This window comes from Pleurodeles waltl, chromosome 9 (genome assembly GCF_031143425.1).
Source record: "Pleurodeles waltl isolate 20211129_DDA chromosome 9, aPleWal1.hap1.20221129, whole genome shotgun sequence".
Lineage (NCBI taxonomy): Eukaryota > Metazoa > Chordata > Amphibia > Caudata > Salamandridae > Pleurodeles > Pleurodeles waltl.
The window spans coordinates 411,575,267-411,596,357 of record NC_090448.1 but is presented as its reverse complement, the minus strand read 5'-3'; the positions used below and the strand labels follow the sequence as shown (position 1 = coordinate 411,596,357).

The 21,091-nt window shown below is 46.6% G+C and overlaps 1 protein-coding gene across 1 annotated transcript in view; it reads right to left on the bottom strand.

Annotated features, from left to right (window-relative positions):
• Nucleotides 1-1,508: 1,508 nt before the first annotated feature.
• Nucleotides 1,509-21,091, bottom strand: part of LOC138259431 (calmodulin-1-like) — a 78,126-nt gene continuing 58,543 nt past the window's right edge. Inside the window, exons 5-6 of the mRNA XM_069207176.1 lie at nucleotides 20,648-20,783; nucleotides 1,509-3,082 (exon numbers count right to left, since the gene is read on the bottom strand). Of these exons, the coding sequence (XP_069063277.1) occupies nucleotides 3,054-3,082; nucleotides 20,648-20,783 (165 nt within the window). The 3' untranslated portion in view covers nucleotides 1,509-3,053. The remainder of the gene's footprint in view (nucleotides 3,083-20,647; nucleotides 20,784-21,091) is intronic.

The window sequence follows — 21,091 nt, the reverse complement described above, 5'->3', positions numbered from 1 at the left end:
TGGGACCAACTGGCACACCAGAGGGGATCATTGCCAAATTCAAAATGCTATAAATAGCATTTAAACAATTGGTGGATCTGTCCTTGGAGCTGGAAAGGTTGGATATTCTTGCTCCTGCGGGAGAGGCTGAACATAACCTGCTGCCTGCTCTTCAGTCTCCTAATCAGGTAGTGTAACAGGATAGAACTGTGCTACTGGAGTCGGGTGATACCGGGAGCTCTACCAAAGACAGCGCTGGGGTGACTTCAGAGGAAGAGGAGACCGAGTAGGACTCACCTCAAGTCGATCGACACTAGGACTTCGAAGCAGGGGACAGAGGCCAAGGAGTGGCTTCTCGAGATGACCGATACCATGAACCATTGCGTAGTCTCTTCTTGTTCAACCTTGAGGATCTATGAGATGATGCCTCAGATCGAGGTTGGGATCTTTAACAGCCTAGTTTGTCTTCTTAGCTTTAGCCAAGAACTATTTGGCCTCGCTTTCTTTCAGAGCCTTGGGATTCATGCTGTGACACGAAGTGTATCCCCCAACGTCGTGATCCGAACTAAGGCACCAAAGGCAATCTTTGTGCGGGTCCCTATCTGACTTCCGCACTCTCGACAAGATTTGAAACTTGATTTCTTAGGCGGAGACATTGTGGTCTAAGGAGACACAGACAACTAAATTCCCTTGATAAAGATTAACCACGCAGAGAGGTTGCGAAAGTTACATGTCGAAGGCACAGAAGAAAGGGAACGGACGTCAGCATGTAGGAGAGGACTTCTTATGGCTCCGATGACGTCAGATGGAGTCGCATGTGGAGCCATTCCATTGTGGTGTCCTCATTGACACGGAGAGCTTGAGAGGAAAACTTCCATTGAATGCTGGCACATTGGGAGTATTCAAAAGGTAAGGAACCCACAGGTAGATGTATCCATCAGAAATGTACTTTTGCTGTGGTCCCTTGTTTACAGATTTACTGCAGATCCAATCAAAGAAATGTACAACCTGGGACACATTTTAAAAGCAAGTGTTCTCCATTGCTACCCCAGTCATTCTTATACAACCCAGGTCCTGGCTCTTCAGCTTGAACCAGTTGCAGATAGTGTGCTGAGGTGCTGCAGAGGAGTTCTTGATGTGTAGCTGGTCACAGAGCACTCCAACTTGTAAAACATGATGGTGGGGGAAATAAAATACAAAGTGTAGTCTGTCTCCTGCTGCATTGAGGGTTTCATTGGAGGTAGCAAATGTCATAGAAAAAACAAAAGCAGTTCTTTGAAGAAAAACAAATTGAATCACTCCAAAACCAACAATGAACGACAGAAGTATGTTCAAAATGAGATCTTCCGCAGCACATGCAGCAAATACATATTCTCCCTTCCTTCATACAAGAATATAGAACACACTACTTGAATTAAACTTAATTTGTAGTGAGCATTATACAATACTCACAAAACTCAAGCAACCGTAGATCCAGCACGTTCACAACCATAAAAAATTAAAAATAAAAAGACAAAGTACAATGGATAGAAATTCAAGTTAAGACTTTATTGAAAATAAGAATGTAACATTATCATGGAATGGAAGAGAAACACCTCAAAGAGGAAAGTTAGATGAGGGGAGTGGAAGGGACACATTAAAAAAAAGTTTCTTTAGATTCCCATTAAGCAGTTTTAAGAAATGAACAGTACACCCTAGTCACAATATCAAAAATGCAAACAAGGATATGGAAGCCAATGGCGGACATTAGAACACACAACAGAGTTAATGGGCCAGGGGCTGCTAATCCAGCAGACGGAAGAAAGAAATGTGGCCTGTTGAAGCCAATCCTTCAGTATGCTAGTAGGAGGCACGGCTGCAAGGACAGAAATGTATTAAAAGATAAAAAATAATAAATAAAATAAAAGGAGGGTGGAGAGAAGTTGGCAGAGGATAGGCAAATGTGGTCCTAGGACTGTGCTTGCACAAGCTGCAAAATATGGTCTGTATTGTATTTTGCACAACAAATACAGATGAGATGACTGATATCACTAGCTTTCCCAAAATTAAGAGAGATTTTTCACGTCTGAGGTTAGGGAAGACCTTGGTTTAGTCTTGTCGCTAGCTTTACAGTCTCCCTTTAAACACCTATCCTTCCCACTAATCACTCTTTATTTCAAATCCCGCCATGCGGGGACCAAGTCTACTTTATGTCTGTACACGTGCCATCTAAAGAGAAAAGATGCCCAAGCTCAAAGGCTGCAGAGTAAGTTCAATGTAAGTAAAACAGGCAAGACTCCACATTTGCAATACACAGGCTTATATTTGGCTGAGCTGTGGATCCAGAAAAAGGCCAGCACGCTGAATCTGGCTAGAACAAAGTCATTCATAGATTATTAACCTGTGTGCTCTTTTGGGGGAGAGCAATCTGATGAGATTAAGCTCCTGTGGAATGTCAACATTGGCATGTCTTAATTATAAATTCCACCTGTGGGGGGGTTCTATTGTACCTCGACCTATACACAACTTTGGAAGTAATTCTCATACCACAGCCATAAACTACATTAGGCATAAAAAGAAGTCTCCATTTGGCTGAGACAGAGTCCTTTGCTTCTCAGGAAGCAAGCTTTTACTGTGGCAAGACTGACCATCAAAGATTTGGCCAGATGTCAGTCAAACACATCCTTTACTATGCGAGTCAGTCAGAGCGGAACATTTTCCAGAATATCCAGTCAACATTGTCAGGCCAGCAGAATTAAATGAAGGGCCCTGCCATCTTTTCTTTCTCTCCCTGCAGCCGTTTCAGAGGGAAAGAGGAGAGGTGTGGAAGGTTAAGATAAGATAATTTCACAAGATCACACTCCCACAAGTGCAGCTATTACTGCACAGAGCATGCACTGCGCCTATGTCCCAGGGCACCTGGTAGCATCAGACGCCCACAGCCAGACAAGGGTAATCAGATCATGCTTGGCAAGAAGGGCGAAATTACAGGAGGAGAGGTGGCAACAGGGACGAGGGGAGGAAGCAGAGGGCATAGAGTGATGGCAGGTACAGTCCCCATCTTCTGCTCTGCTGCAGCGGAAGCTTCCAGAACTTTACTTCGCAGTCATCATCTGCACAAACTCTGCAAGAGATACAGATAAATGTTAAGAAGGTCCCTGAAGAAAACAGTATTATCATCTCATTTATAGGTACAGAACAGAAACTGGGCATAGTTCAGCCCTTCTTAAGAAATCCTTTGCTTCCTCAAAATGGATGTCCTTTCAAGTGCTCAACTTCGAGATGGAAGTGAAGGGCAAGATGAGCAGGTTGACAAGTCAATAACACGTAAATGTGATCAAAGTTGCATACTACAGACAAACAGACCTAAACCGGGGCCTAAAATAAAGTACATATGCTCACACAGATCTGTGGATGAAGCTCAGAGAGAAACACAACTCCATCTAAGAGTGAAAAAGACATCTGGAATACAAAATGACTTAAGCTACGAATTTTAATTACTCAGACAGATGTACAGAGATGCTGAGGAAAGAGACGTCAATGGGTGGAACATTCACTGCTAACATATTAGAGAGTGCTAAGGCGTGTCCTGAATTATTCGTTTTCTAGTGAGGACATATCCTAACCCAAGAACAGACCTTTAGACCTCTGAAGGAGACAAAATGGCATATAGCCATTTTACCAGACATGCAACGTTCTCCAGCCACTGCTGTTCACAGACCAGGTTATAGTAAACAATTATCAACTACATCTGAAAAACACTAAAGAGCTCTTCTAATCGTTTTCACAAACTGACTATGGAAGAGGTGAGCTACTGACAGGACCCACTGCTCCCTGGCAGAGACCATGCTGAAAATACTCAACTATAATTCACCACATGCACCTGAGGGTCACTTCAGAAGGCAGGAAGGGAATGACAATGGAGCCCTTATTGATGGGATGCTGTACAGGATTCGTTCATGACTGGACTGGAAGGATCACAACTGAAAGACTTGAGGGGAGGATTAGCTAGCTCATCTTAGTCCCAACTCTTGACTTGGCTAGGAAGAATAGAGTTTGGGGGATTAGATCCTTAGTGGTATAAGGACAGCAAGTATTAGTGCCTGGGACACCTAACCTTACAGAGTGTGTGAGCAAGGCTTGGAAGGCTAAAAAAGGGAATAGGCTGGGGTTAGTAGTCTTAGAGAAGGAGATTCAATATTGCTTCCAAGCAATCTCAGATACCTGGATTGTAGAGGGGCAGGGATACAGAGTTTATTCTTTTTGTAGAATAAGGACTGCTCCAAATGTGGCTTAGGACCCTCACCTGCTACAAATCCACCACTGCTAAAGTCTTACACCTGAAGGCTGTGTAGAGGGCCACAGAATGAGTATACCCACAAAACATGAGCAAACACCAGGGAAATATACTCCAAGGCAGCACAGTATACAGAAAATGTAAAGGCCAGCTGTCAGCCAATTAAGTCTCATCACACTATGAAAGCCTGGTGATTCTAGATAATGGTTAAACTATAACAATTCTGCTAGTGTCACTGTCCCAGAAACACTCATCACAGATTCAGGCACATAAAAAAACTTGCCACCAGAGAGCAGCTGGGCACAGCTGTCAGTCATACAAGTGAATTAGTAAAAGTCAGCTTTAACAAGGGCTTTTACTATAGTTAGCACACAAGGAAAGCTTGGAAGCGCAGGTGATAGTAATGATCAGGCAAAGAGACAGTCTGAAAAAGAAAGAACACCCTTGGTTTGACTACTGTTGCACACAGGAAAGTGACATGGGCTATAGGAAGTTGGCTCTGTATATACTATTTCAAAGTAAGAAATAGTGTGCACAGAGTCCAAGGGTTCCCCTTAGAGGTAAGATAGTGGCAAAAAGAGAATTCTGATGCTCTATTTTGTGGTCGAGCAGTAGGCTTATCAGCGGGTGGTGTTAAGCATTTGTTGTACAGGCAATAAATGAGGAACACACACAGGCAATAAATGAGGAACATACACTCAAAGACAGATTCCAGGACAATAGGATTTTATATAGAAAAATATATTTTCTTAGTTTATTTTAAGAACCACAGGTTCAAGATTTACAAACAATACTTTAAATGAAAGGTATTTCACTCAGGTATCTTAGGAACTTTGAATTATCACAATAGCATATACAGTTTTGACATAAATGTCAATAAGCTATTTTAAAAAGTGGACACTGTGCAAGAATCAACAGTTCCTGGGGGAGGTAAGTAAATGTAAAGTTCACAGGTAAGTAAAGCACTTACAGGGTTCAAAGTTGGGTCCAAGGTAGCCCACCGTTGGGGGTTCAAGGCAACCCCAAGGTTACCACACCAGCAGCTCAGGGCTGGTCAGGTGCAGAGGTCAAAGTGGTGCCCAAAACACATAGGCTTCAATGGAAATAGGGATGCCCCGGTTCCAGTCTGCCAGCAGGTAAGTACCCACAACTTCAGAGGGCAGACCAGGGAGGTTTTGTAGGGCACCAGTGGGGGTGGGGGGGTATGGGGGGCAAGCAGGCACAGAAAGTGCACCCTCAGCAGCACAGGGGTGGCTGGGTGCAGAGTGCAAACAGGCGTTGGGTTTTCAATAGGAATCAATGGGGAGACCCGGGGGTCTCTTCAACGATGCAGGCAGGCACAGGGGGGGCTCCTAAGGGTAGCCACCACCTGGGCTAGGCAGAGGGTCGCCCCTGCACTGGAGTCTGGTTCCTTCAGATCCTGGGGGCTGCTGGTGCAGTGTGTTTTCCAGGCGTCGGGTTCCTTGAAGCAGGCAGTCACTGTCGCGCCGCGCGGTGCAGCGCGAGCCGAGAGCTCGACTTCGGCCGGGCGTTCGGCTCGGGCCGCGCACCGCGTTATTAAGACGCGGCGCGCCCCCAGCCTCTCCTGCGCGTTTCGAGGCCCCAGATTTGCTTGGGGCCTCGTTCTTCCTTCTGCCTTTCACTGTCCCAGGGGTCTCTGAACCCTCTTACCTGTTTTTCTTCGTTTCTTTGTCCTTTCTTCTGTTTGCAGTCTGTTGTGTGCCTTTCTTTATGTCTTTTCCTCCTTCCCAGATTCCTGTGCTTTCCCAGCATTCCTTGTTCCCTATTCTCTATGGTTCCTCTACTATTCTGTTCTATATATTGTTTCCCTATCTAAGATGGTGTCCTTTTACTTCCTGTGGGTCACTTCCTGTTTGTTGGTATATAAGGGCTGTGTTTTTCCTCTTTCCTTGCGCTGCAACACTTTCTGCTCAGTTGGTGTCTTCGCTCCTGATTTCCTTGCCTTTTGGTTTTGGACTCAGCATTCTGTATTTCCTGATTTTTGCTCCTTTTGGATTCCTGTTTGTTGTTCTTGTTTTTCTCCAGGACTTTTCCTGTTTGGAGGTTTTTCCCCTTGGAAGGGGTTTTTCCCTCTGGCGCTACTTTCTGAAGGGCACGGTCTGTTCTTGGTGTCTCCATTGCCTACAGCACCGTGGCTACCAGAAAGAGTCGCCCCTTTTTGGGCCAAAGCCGAACATTGAAGATTCACGCCACCAGATCTGCAAATTCCAGGCGCAAGCAGCACGTGAGTCGTGACAGATTGCAGCGCCTAACCATTCCGACGTCCTCAAACACCATGGATAATACAGTGGCGGCTGCTGCAGATCCGGAGCAATCTCTGTTAACCACGATTCAGCAACAAGCCCAGGAGTTGCAACAACTACGTAATGAAAATGCTGCGTTACGACAGGCTTTGGCCCTCCGCACCAGTGATGTTCCGACAATCTCCGCTTCTACCCCTTGTTTCTCTGGTGAACCAACCAAGCTTCGCGAGTTCTTGGATGCTTTAACGGTGTATTTCGCCTTCCGACCTACTCAATTCTCCCACGACAGGACCAAGGTGGGTTATCTTATCAGTGCCTTATCCGGCCCAGCCTTGGCCTGGGCAACCCCGATGGTGTCCTCCGACGACCCTGTATTGTCAGACTATTCCGCCTTTGTGAGTCGCTTCAAACAAATGTTTAGCCGTCCTGGATTGGAAGCCTCCGCTGAAGAAGCCTTGTGCGACATCCAACAAGGCTCCCAAGACGTCCTGCAATATATAACCCGTTTTCGTCAGCTGGCGGCAGAGACCACTTGGGTGGAACGTACTCTGGTAACATTATTTCGTAGAGGACTCAAAGAAGAAATAAAGGATGAACTAGTGCATTCTACCAGAGCGGAAGATCTTCGTGGCCTGATGGATCAAGCACTGTCCATCGAATATCGTCTTCAGGAACGGAGATCGGAAAAGAAAAGGAGTAGAGGGTTTACCCAACCAAGTAGCTCCCGTGCATACCTGCAGCGTTCCGAGGAACCTCGCACTCCTGCTAGAGACATCGAAGGGGAACCCATGCAGGTGGATACTACCCGAGGTCCGCTCTCTGCTAGTGAACGAGAAGACAGACGCAAGAGAGGGTTGTGCCTGTATTGTGGTTCTGCTGGTCACATACTCCGTACCTGTCCAGTACGTCCGTCCAGACCTTCGGGAAACGCCACCTCCCGTCCTCTGTAAGAAGGGAGGGGACGGGATCTACAGCTATACCTTCCATCAGCTCCTTTAATGACAATACAACTGCCTTGTTCATCTTTCCTGTCCTGTTACAACTTCCTGACGGTCGTCAAGAAAAGACTATGGCATTACTAGACTGTGGTGCTAGTGGTATATACATGGACAAGACATGGGCTGCTGCTAACCTAGTTCCTACTCAAGCAAAAGAAGTACCCGAACAGGTACACACTGTGGATGGATCTTTGATATCCTCTGGTCCTGTAGACACCACTACCCTGATGTTAAGTCTACAGGTGGGAAACCATCAAGAACACATCTCCTTCGATCTTATTACGTCCCCTAACCATACCATCATTCTTGGAATTCCGTGGCTCATTAGACATAACCCATATATAAATTGGGTTACCCGGACAGTCTCTTTGTCTTCGCAATTTTGTCACGAGAACTGTTTTACTTCCGACAAGTATTGGTCTCCGAAAAGATCCTTAGCTACTGAAGGTGCCACTGGTATGTCCATTAATACGGTCCAAGGGGTCCCAGACCACTATTTGGAGTTTCAGGATATTTTCCAAAAACCGTCAAAACCTGTGCTACCTCCACATCGAGAATATGATTGTGCAATTCCATTAGAACCCGGCACAATTGTTCCTTTTGGGAGGATGTACTCCCTCACGGAACCCGAAAGGGAAGTTCTAAAGGAGTATCTGGACGAAAATATACAGAGTGGTCTTATTGTTCCATCGTCGTCTCCGGCTGGGGCCCCTCTCTTTTTTGTGCCCAAGAAGACTAAGGATCTTCGTCCGTGCCTGGATTTTCGAGGTCTGAATAAAATCACCATTAAAGATCGTTATCCTTTGCCTCTCATCAGGGACATACTGGAAGCAATCAGAGGGGCCCAACGTTTTACTAAATTGGATTTACGAGGAGCCTACCACCTTTTACGCATAAGAGAAGGCGACGAATGGAAGACAGCATTCAGGACCCCATTTGGCCATTTTGAATATAGGGTTATGCCGTTTGGTCTTACTAACGCCCCGGCAATCTTCCAGAGATTTATGGACTCAGTGTTTTCAGACCTACTTAATCAGACAGTCGTGATCTACCTAGATGACATTCTTATTTATTCTAGAAATCCTGAACTCCATACTTCCCATGTGAAACAAGTTCTTCAAAGACTTCGTGATCATCAACTATTTTGCAAACCAGAGAAATGTGAGTTCGACATAACGGAAGTCAAATATTTGGGCTATCATTTAAGTCCCACCGGCATAGCTATGGACCAAGAAAAGGTACAAGCTATCCTAGAGTGGCCTTCTCCTTCTACCATAAAAGAAACACAATGTTTCCTAGGTTTAGCAAACTTCTATCGACAATTCATTCTAGACTTTGCCAGTCAGACTAGCCACATAACTCACACCTTAAAGAAGGACAATTTAAAGAAGGGATTTGTCTGGACTGAGGCTGCTGAAGCAGCCTTTCAAAGCTTAAAGAGAGCCTTCACCCAAGCCCCCATCTTAAGACATCCAGATACCACCAAGCAATTTATAGTAGTAACTGATGCTTCTGAGAGAGCCATCGGAGCTGTCTTACTCCAACGACAAGAGGATGATGGCCTTGAACATCCTGTTTTCTATTTGTCTCATATCCTTTCCACAGCTGAACAACATTATTCCGTACTTGAAAGGGAATTATTGGCTCTGAAAACAGCCTGCCTTGAGTGGAGGCAGTTTCTGATGGGTTCCAAGGAACCATTTGAGGTGAGGACAGACCACCGTAATTTACAATGTTTAAGAAATTTTGTATGCCAGAATAGTCGTCAGGCCCGCTGGGCCTTTTTCTTCAGTCAGTACGATTTTTATATTACATATATTCCAGGATCCCAAAACATTCTGGCTGATGCTCTGTCTCGCCGATATCCAGAGTGTTCTCCTTCCTCATCCCAGTATCTTCTAGAACCCAGTAAGATCATTGGAGTGGCTCAGTCTTTCCTGGAAGAAGTACAACAAGAATACGCCAACCTATCGGACCATGACATAGAAGAACTAAGACCATTATTGTACAAGAAACAAGGATATTTTTATTACCAAGACCTGATATTCCTCCCTACAAACAAGGTGCAAAAGAAAGCATTACAAATGTGCCATGATTCCCCTGTAGCTGGTCACAGAGGCATCAAAGCCACACAAGAATTACTTTCACGATTTTTTTGGTGGCCTACCTGGAAACTGGATGTGGAAAGATACGTTCAGGCCTGTCCCATATGTGCCCAAGTCAAAATACCTCACACCAGACCGGCAGGATTACTACAACCTTTGCCTGTTCCATCGGCCCCATGGCATACTATCTCTACTGATTTTATGTGTTCGCTTCCACCATCAGCAGGAAACCGGGTTATCATGGTCACAGTGGATTCTTTCACAAAGATGGCTCATTTCACTGGCCTAAAAAAGCTGCCTACTTCCCAAGAACTAGGTCAAATATTCATAGATCATGTCTTCCGTCTCCATGGACTTCCACATACCATAATCTCTGATAGAGGACCTCAGTACATCTCCCGATTTTGGAAGCATTTTTGTAAAACACTGAATATGAATAGAGCCCTGTCTTCAGGGTTCCATCCTCAGACCAACGGACAGACTGAGCGTCTGAACCAAGGACTAGAGCAATATCTTCGATGCTTTTGCAATTCTACCCAAAGTAACTGGAGCACTTACCTCTCTTTAGCTGAATTTTCCTACAATAACTCAGTCCATAGTGCCTCCAAGGTCACTCCCTTTTTCTGTTCCTATGGTTTTCATCCTACCTCTTTCCCTACTTCTCCACAATCCAACTCTCCTCTACCTGCTATTATCTATTTCTCCAAACGCCTTCTCCAACTCCATAAACTAATTCGATCTAATTTGTTACATACCAAGAGGTATATGAAGAAGGCTGCAGACAAGAGAAGTACAACCAATCCAAATTATCATCTGCAAGATAAAGTCTGGCTCTCCTCCAAATTCTTGCCCTCACGTCTCTCTCAAAACAAGTTCACACCTCGTTACTATGGGCCTTTCCGTATTCTCCAGTTGGTCAATCCTGTCACTGTCCGTCTTCACTTACCCCATACATGGAAGATCCATCCGGTTTTTCATGTTTCTCAGCTTAAACCTTATGTGCCTGATCCTTACTCACGTCAGTTTCCTTGTCCACCTCCTGTCCTTGTGAATGATGCTCCTGAATATGAAGTGCAGGAAATCTGTGACTCTCGTCTTTTTCATAAACGACTTCAGTATCTGATTCATTGGAAGGGTTATCCTCTCAGTGAATGTTCATGGGAGGATGCGCCTCTTCCGTTCACGCTCCTCTCCTGACTCAACGCTTTCACTGTTTATTCCCTCTTAAACCTGGGCCTTCGGGAGGGGGACCTACTGTCGCGCCGCGCGGTGCGGCGCGAGCCGAGAGCTCGACTTCGGCCGGGCGTTCGGCTCGGGCCGCGCACCGCGTTATTAAGACGCGGCGCGCCCCCAGCCTCTCCTGCGCGTTTCGAGGCCCCAGATTTGCTTGGGGCCTCGTTCTTCCTTCTGCCTTTCACTGTCCCAGGGGTCTCTGAACCCTCTTACCTGTTTTTCTTCGTTTCTTTGTCCTTTCTTCTGTTTGCAGTCTGTTGTGTGCCTTTCTTTATGTCTTTTCCTCCTTCCCAGATTCCTGTGCTTTCCCAGCATTCCTTGTTCCCTATTCTCTATGGTTCCTCTACTATTCTGTTCTATATATTGTTTCCCTATCTAAGATGGTGTCCTTTTACTTCCTGTGGGTCACTTCCTGTTTGTTGGTATATAAGGGCTGTGTTTTTCCTCTTTCCTTGCGCTGCAACACTTTCTGCTCAGTTGGTGTCTTCGCTCCTGATTTCCTTGCCTTTTGGTTTTGGACTCAGCATTCTGTATTTTCTGATTTTTGCTCCTTTTGGATTCCTGTTTGTTGTTCTTGTTTTTCTCCAGGACTTTTCCTGTTTGGAGGTTTTTCCCCTTGGAAGGGGTTTTTCGCTCTGGCGCTACTTTCTGAAGGGCACGGTCTGTTCTTGGTGTCTCCATTGCCTACAGCACCGTGGCTACCAGAAAGAGTCGCCCCTTTTTGGGCCAAAGCCGAACATTGAAGATTCACGCCACCAGATCTGCAAATTCCAGGCGCAAGCAGCACGTGAGTCGTGACAGTCACGGTCAGGGGGAGCCTCTGGATTTCCTCTGCAGGCGTCGCTGGGGGGGGTCAGAGGTCAACTCTGGCTACTCACGGGCTCGCAGTCGCCGGGGAGTCCTCCCTGTAGTGGTAGTTTTCCGCAGGTCGAGCTGGGGGCGTCAGGTGCAGAGTGCAAACTCTCACGCTTCCGGCGGGAAACGTGTGGTCTTTAAAAGTTGCTTCTTTGTTTCCAAAAGTTGCAGTTTCTTGAACAAGGCCGCTGTTCTCGGGAGCTTCTTGGTCCTTTAGATGCAGGGTAGTCCTCTCAGGCTTCAGAGGTCGCTGGACCCTGTTGGATGCGTCGCTGTTGCAGTTTTCTTCGAAGAAGGGAGACAGGCCGGTGGGGCTGGAGCCAAATCAGTTGTCGCCCCCGTCTTCACTGCAGGGCTTCAGGTCAGCAGTTCTTCTTTAGGTTGCAGGAATCTAGTTTTCTAGGTTCTGGGGGGCCCTAAATACTGAATTTAGGGGTCTGTTTAGGTCTGGGAGGGCAGTAGCCAATGGCTACTGAGCCTGAGGGTGGCTACACCCTCTTTGTGCCTCTCCCTGTGGGGCAGGGGGTCACATCCCTAGTCCTTATCTCTACCAGATAAGGCGCTACCGAAGGTAGAAACTTGTGCATCTGGTAGAGACTTCCAGCTTCAGATTCCTTACCTTAGGATAGATATCCAAGCAAAACCTCCCCGGAGGAGGCCTGCAAAACAAATCAAACCAAAGAGTCCTTCAGAACTGAAGGGGCAAATTGTCTGTCACAACAGACCGGACCATCTAGACAGTAATGTTTTGTGAATGTAACGATGCCCATGACAGATGTCCAGGACAGGGACTCCATGAGCTAACACAGTGGTCACTGCCTTGGTTGTGGTACAATGAGGCGCAAGCCTTGAGGATTGCTTTTTACCAGTGCATAGAAGATCTTTATGCGAGCACTATCCGTCGAGAGATGGTGCGTTTCTGCACTGCCTTCCCTTTTTCAGTGCCAACATACCCCACAGAGATTTGATTGTCCACCAGGGACTCTTGTGCGATCAAGGCAGAACGGCAACACTCTTTTTGAGTCCACCCTGTGGAGTCTCTCCTCTTCTTTAGAAGGGTGAGGCAGAGCAAAAAATGTAGGTGCTCAGGCCCAGCTCACCAACTACCTCTGTTGGCCCTCAGTCAGCTCCAGGATCCGAATTCTTCCAGGGCCTCTCTCCTCTGCTGCAATCTTCAACCTCTTCCTTCTTCTGCACCACTCTCTTCTCAAGTCTCTTCCTGCTCTCTTTTCTAATTTTTTTGGTGCTCCTGTTCGTTTTCCCGCAATTTTTGCTGCTGCTCCTGCCCATTTTTCTAATTCTGCAATTCAGTCTTTTTCCTAGAGCTTGACTTCTTTTTTGCTCTTTTTTCTTTTTTCTGCCCTCTTTGAGCCCTTTTAGTACACTTTTGCTGCTGCCCCCCCTTTTTTGCCCTTTTCCTGCTCCTTTCTCCCTCCTCCCCCCTCCCCCTATCCTTCCTGCCAACACCAGCCAACCACCGCCTCCTGGTGCCCCTCCCCAGACCTACTTAATAGCAGCTGCAACGTGCCAAAGACAAGCCCGTTTGCGCCTGGACCTCACCCAGCGTCAGGAACCCTAGTCTAACTGCCACTCACAGCTACACTTCTACCACCCTCCGCGCCCTTGCCCCTGCCATAAACACTGCCACTGCGCTACACAACAATCCATAGTAGGACCTTTATTCTGCATCCTCTGCCACTTCGCCTGCCACAACATGCACGACAACAGCCATCTCTGCAACACCCAGCCCACTCAGCATGCAACACCAGCTACCCACCACTAGCTCGCATGCATCCTCTTTAACACTTGTTCACTGAGCAAACATGCCACTAAGGTCTGGGACCTTATCGATACTCTAAGGTTCAACACAGTCTTCCTACCCAAGAACTGGCTCTGAGTCAGCCCCAGACAATGCCACCGCTATATCAGCAGGACACAGAATCACCCACAGCGACCGCATCAACAAGCCAGGCAGAGTAATCGCCATCATCCGCAGACACTCAATCAACTGCACCATCACCACGTATGACACCATCCCAGCAATGTGACCTCAACTTTACTATCCAAATGGGCGAGAAATCCGCCGTTAGGAGAACCCTTGCAGACCGTTCACAAGGACCTCGAACTACCTTCTGCAAATCACAACACCGATTTCATCACCTTTCTCACCATTGTCTCGAAGGACTACATGTTCCTGTGCGACCTTAACTTCCACCTCAATGACATAACAGACCCCAACTCCGCCAACCTCCGCAAATGCCTGAACAACATCATCCTCGCCCAATTCATACACAACCTCATGCACATCGCAGGACAAACTGAACCACATATTCAACTCCAGGGACTGCATCAAAAACAGCCACACCACCGAACTCTCAGGGACTGACCACTCAATCGTCCACTTTATCATCACGACCGCATGCCCTCCAGACGCAACTCCACACCGTCTGTCACAGCTGAAACAAGGCCTCAGAGACCGAATGGACCCAGGCCCTCACCATCAACCTAGCATGCAGAACGGGCTCCAAGGAATGGAGAGGGTCCAGGGCACTGCCTTCCTGTGTAGAAAGCCTAATTAATTGAAAAATATGTGGGGACTTAACCGAAGGACATGGACCCAAGTCCTCCAAGGTAAGAGTATATGAATTGAAGAAAAGGAAAAGTCCCACTAGAAAGAGTCTTATCTTAGTGTCCAAATACCATAATTTCAATGGAATGAGGTGAACAAGATCACAAGGGAACGTTGTTTGTTTATCCAATAGTTTCTAGTTTATTACTTGTGGAGAAGACAGACTATTTCCAGAATGGGTTACGCAAGTGATAAGTCCAAAAGCAAAACCGCAGAAGAGTCAGCCAACATGTGTTTCGCCCCTAACAGGCACCACAGCCGGGGCTTTCTCAAGGCATTCTGATAAATACAATAAGTACAATAATGAGGTATGTACAAAATCTGAGAACAGCAGTGAATTGCGAAGAATCGCGTCAGTCACCATCAACCTACCCAAACAACAACGTGAACCAGGACATCAGAAGCTTCAACACCTGTATCACTGACTGAGCTGACTTCGTCGCCCCCATCAAGAACAAGAGACACACATCCACCAGGCAAGCCAGATGGTACACAGAGGACCTCTACATCCAAGCACCACTGCAAGCACCCTGAGAGAAAGTGGCGCACCAAAGAACCAGCTGACAAAACCACCTACAAATCAGTACTCAACTTATACCACCGCAACTACGTGACAGGGAGAAAGAAAAAAATTGTGGCATTGTACATCACAACTAATCCCCATAACAGCAAGGACCTCTTCTGCATAGTCATGAAAGGAATTCACCAACCCTGTAACGGCGACAAGCAACATCTCTCCTTCTCAGCAACTTTCGCAACAGCTTCACAGATTTCTTCCATGACAAAATCACCAAAATCTATAGAAACTTCAACCACCAACTCAAGCCTGAAGACTTTTTCAACAGCCATACCTCTATATACACAAACATCCCAAGGTTAACCAGCCACCTCACCACTCAGGACATCATGAAATCCATTCACTCCGGGGCCCCATCTGACCCATGACCACACCACATCTTCAACCTAGGAGCATCCAGGATCGGTCTCAAACTTTCCACCCTACTAAACACCTACCTGGATTCTGCCACCTTTTCCAGAAGACTGGAAGCACACAGAAATAAAACCCCTGCTTAAGAAACCTTCAGTTGACCCCAACAAACTCAGCAATTACAGACCCATCTTTCTGCTCCTGTTCCCATCCAAAGTCAATGAAGAAACCATCAACCAAAAACTCATCATCTACCTGGAACACAATCACCTCCTGGACGACTCCCATTCTGGTTTCCGCAGCAACCACATCACTGAGACAGCCGTGATTGCGGTCACAGACGACATCCGGGCTCTCTTCAATAAAGGAGAGACCGCCATCCTTCTCCCCCTCGATCTCAGCAGCCTTCAACACCATCTCCCACCACATGCTCCTCACCAGACTTCAAGACATAGGCATCCAAGGAGCTGCCCTCAGATGGACTACCTCCTTCCTCATCAACAGAACACAAGGAGTCCACCTCCTACTCTTCACCTTCGAATTCAAACAAGTCACCTACGGAGTCCTTCAAGGCTCATTACTCAGTCCCACCCAGTTCAACATTTACATGCCCCCTGCCAACATAGTCAAATCTCAAGGACTCAACATTATATCCTATACAGATGACATGCATCTCATGCTCTGACTGTGACAACTTCACCACCTCCAGAACCAACTTCCACCAATGAGTGACTAGCATTGCCAATTTGATGAGGAATAACTGCCTCAAGGACAAGACAGAAGTCTTGACCTTCAGCAGTGACAACTCCCCCTGGGATGCCCCCTGGTGGTCCACAGAACTGGGGCCCACTTCAACCCCAACTGAGCACGCCAGGAATCTGTATCATCCTGGATAGCAAATTCACCATGAAGTTCGAAGTCAACACAGAGTCATCCTCCTGCTTCTTCATCCTGTGCATGTTGTTATGTAGGATTTTCAAGTTTCTTCGCCAAAATGCAAGACACACCATCACCCAAGCCATCGCCACCACGGAAACACCCTCTAAGTAGGACTCAAGATCCACCAAGTTCAAATACAACAGACTAGCCAGGATGCCACAGCAAGGCTCCTCTTGGATCTCCCTTGTTGCACCCAGTTCAGGAGAGATGCCAGTTCAAGCACTTCACCCACGCGTTCAAGGCCCTGTACAACTCTGGACCTACCTACATCAATCACCGCCTACAATTCCACAAACCTTCTAGACACCTCCGCTCTGCCTCCCTCTCGCTGGACCATACCTCCTGCATGCAACGCAGCAGAGCAGGAGGACACTCCTTTTTCTACCTCACAGCCAAGGCTGGTACAGTCTCCCCCTGCACCTCAGAACTTCCTCTATTCTACAGGAGTTCCGTAGGACACTGAAAACCTGTCTCTTCGACTGAGACCCTGCCAGTGCCTGGACATCCTCACGGGTGACAAGTTGCACTCTACAAGTCGACTAACTGATTGATTTAGGCAAGGTGATGTTTTACCGTACATGAAAGGGTGTCACAACCTTCGGGAGAAAGCTGGCACTTGTCCTTAGAACCAGCTTTCCAGATAAAAAGTGGTACATGGTGGATGTACAAAGCAGCCTGCAGTTTTTGCTGACCCTTCCTGGCAAATGTTATGGTCGCTAGAAGGACCATTTGTCAGCAATCAAAGGGGGCAGCAGTGTAGCGATTAAAAGGGTGTACACACAAGGAAAGTAGGGACTAAGTTAAGGTCCCACTAGGGCATGAAGAATGGCCGGTTGGGGGGGGGGGGGGGGGGGGGGGGGTTGGGAACAAGCTGTAATACTTTACGGAACCTAGCCACAATGGGTGACTTAAACAGAGAAGGTGGACGGTCCAGCAACCTAAAGAATGCTGAAATGGCAGACAGAGAACCTTTTACCATGCCCAAAGCACAGCGCTGCTGAGCCAGAGAAAGAACACAAAAGAGAACTTGGGATAGGGGTGCAGAAAGTGGGGGTCAATGTTTCTGGATCCACACCATGTCACAAAGTTGTCCCAAAGGTAGGCATATACAGCCTTGGTGGATGGAGTCCTGGCTGCCAGAACAACATCACAGATGTTGGAGGGGGAAGGTCAAAAGCTCCAAACTGCCACCACTCAGTCTCCACACATGAAGGCAGGGGTGTGCAGGTTCGGATGGAGAACATTCTCCTGTTGCTGCGACTGAAGATTGGCCTGGAGGGGCAGCCTGATCAGAGGACTGATGTTCATGCTCATTAATTTGGGATACCAAACTCTGTGCCCAATCCGGAGCCATAAGAATGACTTGGGCCTGGTCGTTCCAGCTCTTCTTGAGAATTCTGGGCGGGGGTGGTATTAGTGGAAAGGCACAAAGGAGGTCAGAACTCCCCTCGAGATCAAAAGCGTCTTTGAGCAAGAGCCACCTTTGAAACTCCAGCACACAAAATGGTTGACGTTGCATGTTCTTGGGGTGGTGAACAGTTCTAACCAAGGCTCTCCCGACTTGAGAAAGAGACCCTACACCACCTCCGGGTGGAGACATCATTCATGATATGCTAGGCATCGACACCTGAATTAGTCTGTCCTGGCGTTCAAAAAGCCCACCAGCTGCTGAGCCATCAGATAAATGCCCTGATGTTCCAGCCACACCCAGAGTTCACAAACTCACCTGTCTCGTTTGTGGCAGTACCAAATGGCGGTTGGTGTTCTCCAAGGACACCTGTACTGGTCTTTCAATGCCAACTGGATCGCCTGGAGCACCAGCCAGTTAATGTGAAGCCCGGACTCCAGTGGAGACCAGAGTCCTTTGATTTCCACCTCTCCCAGATGGCCACCCTAGCACAGGAGTGATGCATGTGTCACTAGTCAACTTTGGTTCGGGAAGGGAGAGGGGCCTGCACTGATGCAATCATGGTTTCTATGCCACCACTGCAACAGTTCCCTCTGAGATCAGGTCCAGGTTGGAGAGATTCCCATATTGCTCTGCCTACTGGAACTTCAGGTCCCACTGCAGACCTCTCATATGCCAAAAGGCATGTGCCACAAGAAGGATGCTGGAGGCCATGAGGCCCAACAGCCTCCAAATCAGTCTCACCAAAATCTAGGATAGAGGCCGAAACATCAGAATCATAGTCCGAACATCCTGAACTCGCACACTAGGAGATATACATTTTGAAAAAACCCTAGACAAAAGATCAGAAAAAGTTGGTCCAACGTTGACTGGAGGTAGCTCTCTCTGACTGCGCTGACTGGTGTGGAAAGAAAAGAACCCACGTCAACACTGACTTGGCACCTATATAGGCACCGCACACCTGGCATGGCAGACACTGAGCCCAACAACCCCACCTACTGGCATGCAAGGGAACGGCTCGAAATTTCTAGATCCAGTCTGACATGTGCGGAATATCCTAATATAAGGAATCTGCAGCTAGAAGTTTTTCACATTTGTAACAATACATTCCTTTCTAAAAGTACTTTTAAACAGTGTAGGCTAAGACAGTGCCCTTTCTGTACACAACTGAAGGACTAAGAAAAAGGTGTGGTTGCACTCACCTAAGTACTGCATGGTTTTACATATCGATCTTTTACTTCCATACAAAAATTAAGTCAAGAGTCTTTTCTGGTACAGAGTCTCTTTTGGTTCTGATCTCTTCTTTGGCATGCTGTTGTACTTAAACAACACTGGTCAATTTCAGCACAGAATAGCAAGCCTTCACTAATGGTGATTCCCATGAGAGGGCTTAAGTGCCAACATTTAGAGCCAGCACTTAGTACACTGCTTGAGGTCCACTACAAGAGACAATGGTGTATTCTGGACAATCGTAATTAACAAACACCTATAAAGAAAATCTTCCAATAAACAGTAGTAGCAAAATAAAAAATAAGATGCAGTGCACAAAATAGATTTGTACCATGCATTCTGCCAAAAGCTGTAAATCAGAAGAGCATGGCATATTGGGTGGTAGTTGGGAAAAACGTGGGTCTTGAGCAGAATATTTCAGCTGCAAAATCCTTTGATGGCATTCTTTGAGAAGCTTTGTGTGGTCCAGCAAGGAGATGGCGATTGGGGAGTCTGATGGTTCCTTCAAGATCCACCAGTTTTTCTATGCATCCATAGCCATGTGTTAGTACATTTGAACAGGCAGGTAGATCTTCTGTTCTTCGGACCTCATTTCGTAGACTCAGTCAACCATACCAGAAGCATTATCAGTGCTACCCAGCCTAAAGGACCTAGTATATCCACCATCAAGTACAGGTTTTGCCATCAGTCCTTACTGCAACTTCATGAAGAGCGTTTGTTCCCACCATCTGTGTGCTAGTCAGTCTAGCTGCTACCCCCTTAAGTTTCTACATGGATTCTTGCTGCCCAAGTCACTTCGACTTACTGCCCAAGTCACTTCGACTTGCTGCCACATGCAGAAACGTTGGAATGTAGAGAGTTTCATGCCATTTTGCCTAGGTTCTATTAACTACAATAAGTTTGGTACTGCTGCCCCAATCCTAGGAATCTTCCCTACTTCTGTGGGAGCCAGACAAGCATGTTGCATTCCTACACTGCTTTAAGCTCTTAGCCCTTAATTTCCTGGTTTCTCAGTCAGATACTGTCTTTTTTCAGAGGAAACAACACTGTTGAGTTCCAAGATTACCGGATCTTGCAAAGGAAACATGAAAAAGACATGAGAAGAGAGAACTGTGATCAGTAAACACTGGGCATCGTCTTTTAAAGAGATCTAGATGTCTTAACAGCAAAGCATCACTGCTCCATGTGTCCTTCATATCAACTATTTGGAGCAACAACTCCTACATGTTTTAGGAACAGCAATAATTTATGAGAATAGCACTGCTTGGTTTCTAAATATGCAACATGGGTATTTAGTTTAAATGATTTACTAATGTAATGGGCATCTTACAAAAGGAAAGCAGAAACACTCATAAAATGAAAAACTGCAAAGGTTTGAAAGTACCATAGCACATCTCACCATATTAGAGACTATTCCAAACATGCACAAAATCTGTGGGGGATTACATACAAGCAAAAATGATCTTCAAAGCACCTGTGTACATTGCACTTTATGTTAATTAATGGGAAAATAAATTAGACGAAGTCAGGAAATGGGTGAGAGTGGAAGGGTTTGTAGGTATCCCACATGTTGCAAGATGATCTGTAGTGCACCCTTCTATTTGGAGTGCACTTATCTTGGTAATCCAGATGAACATCTCTTACCTACCCAGACCGAATCCCATAGACTTTACACTTCTACTATTCAACACACCAAAGTCGAAACACCAATTGCAAAGGAAGGGCGCAATCTTTACAGTTTACATGTACACCACTGCACCACTCGCGAACCCCCCCCCCTAAAATAAATGCTAGGGCACTGACCTTCGTAGTTGACCTGTCCATCTCCATCAATATCAGCTTCTCGTATCATCTCATCCACCTCCTCGTCTGTTAGCTTCTCCCCAAGATTGGTCATTACATGGCGGAGCTCAGCAGAGCTAATATACCCATTGCCATCCTGAAGAACAGAAATTTGAGAGATGATCTACCACAGAAAGAAGGCTTTGCATGCAAAGGGAATGATGATCTATCCCAGACCCATTGTGGCACAGAAAGAGTGAGAGGATTGAGCAAATGTATGTGAAGAAAGCACATTACAGACAGCAGCTTCCTAGGTAACTTGATTCACTGTGACCGAAGACTAGATTAAGTGCTCATTATCCTTGACTGAGTGTCCTGAACTCCAAACAGCACAGTGGCACCTAATTTGTGGCACATAATGTGGTGCAGAAATAAATCCCATTTCAGTAATATGGCAAAAGCTGT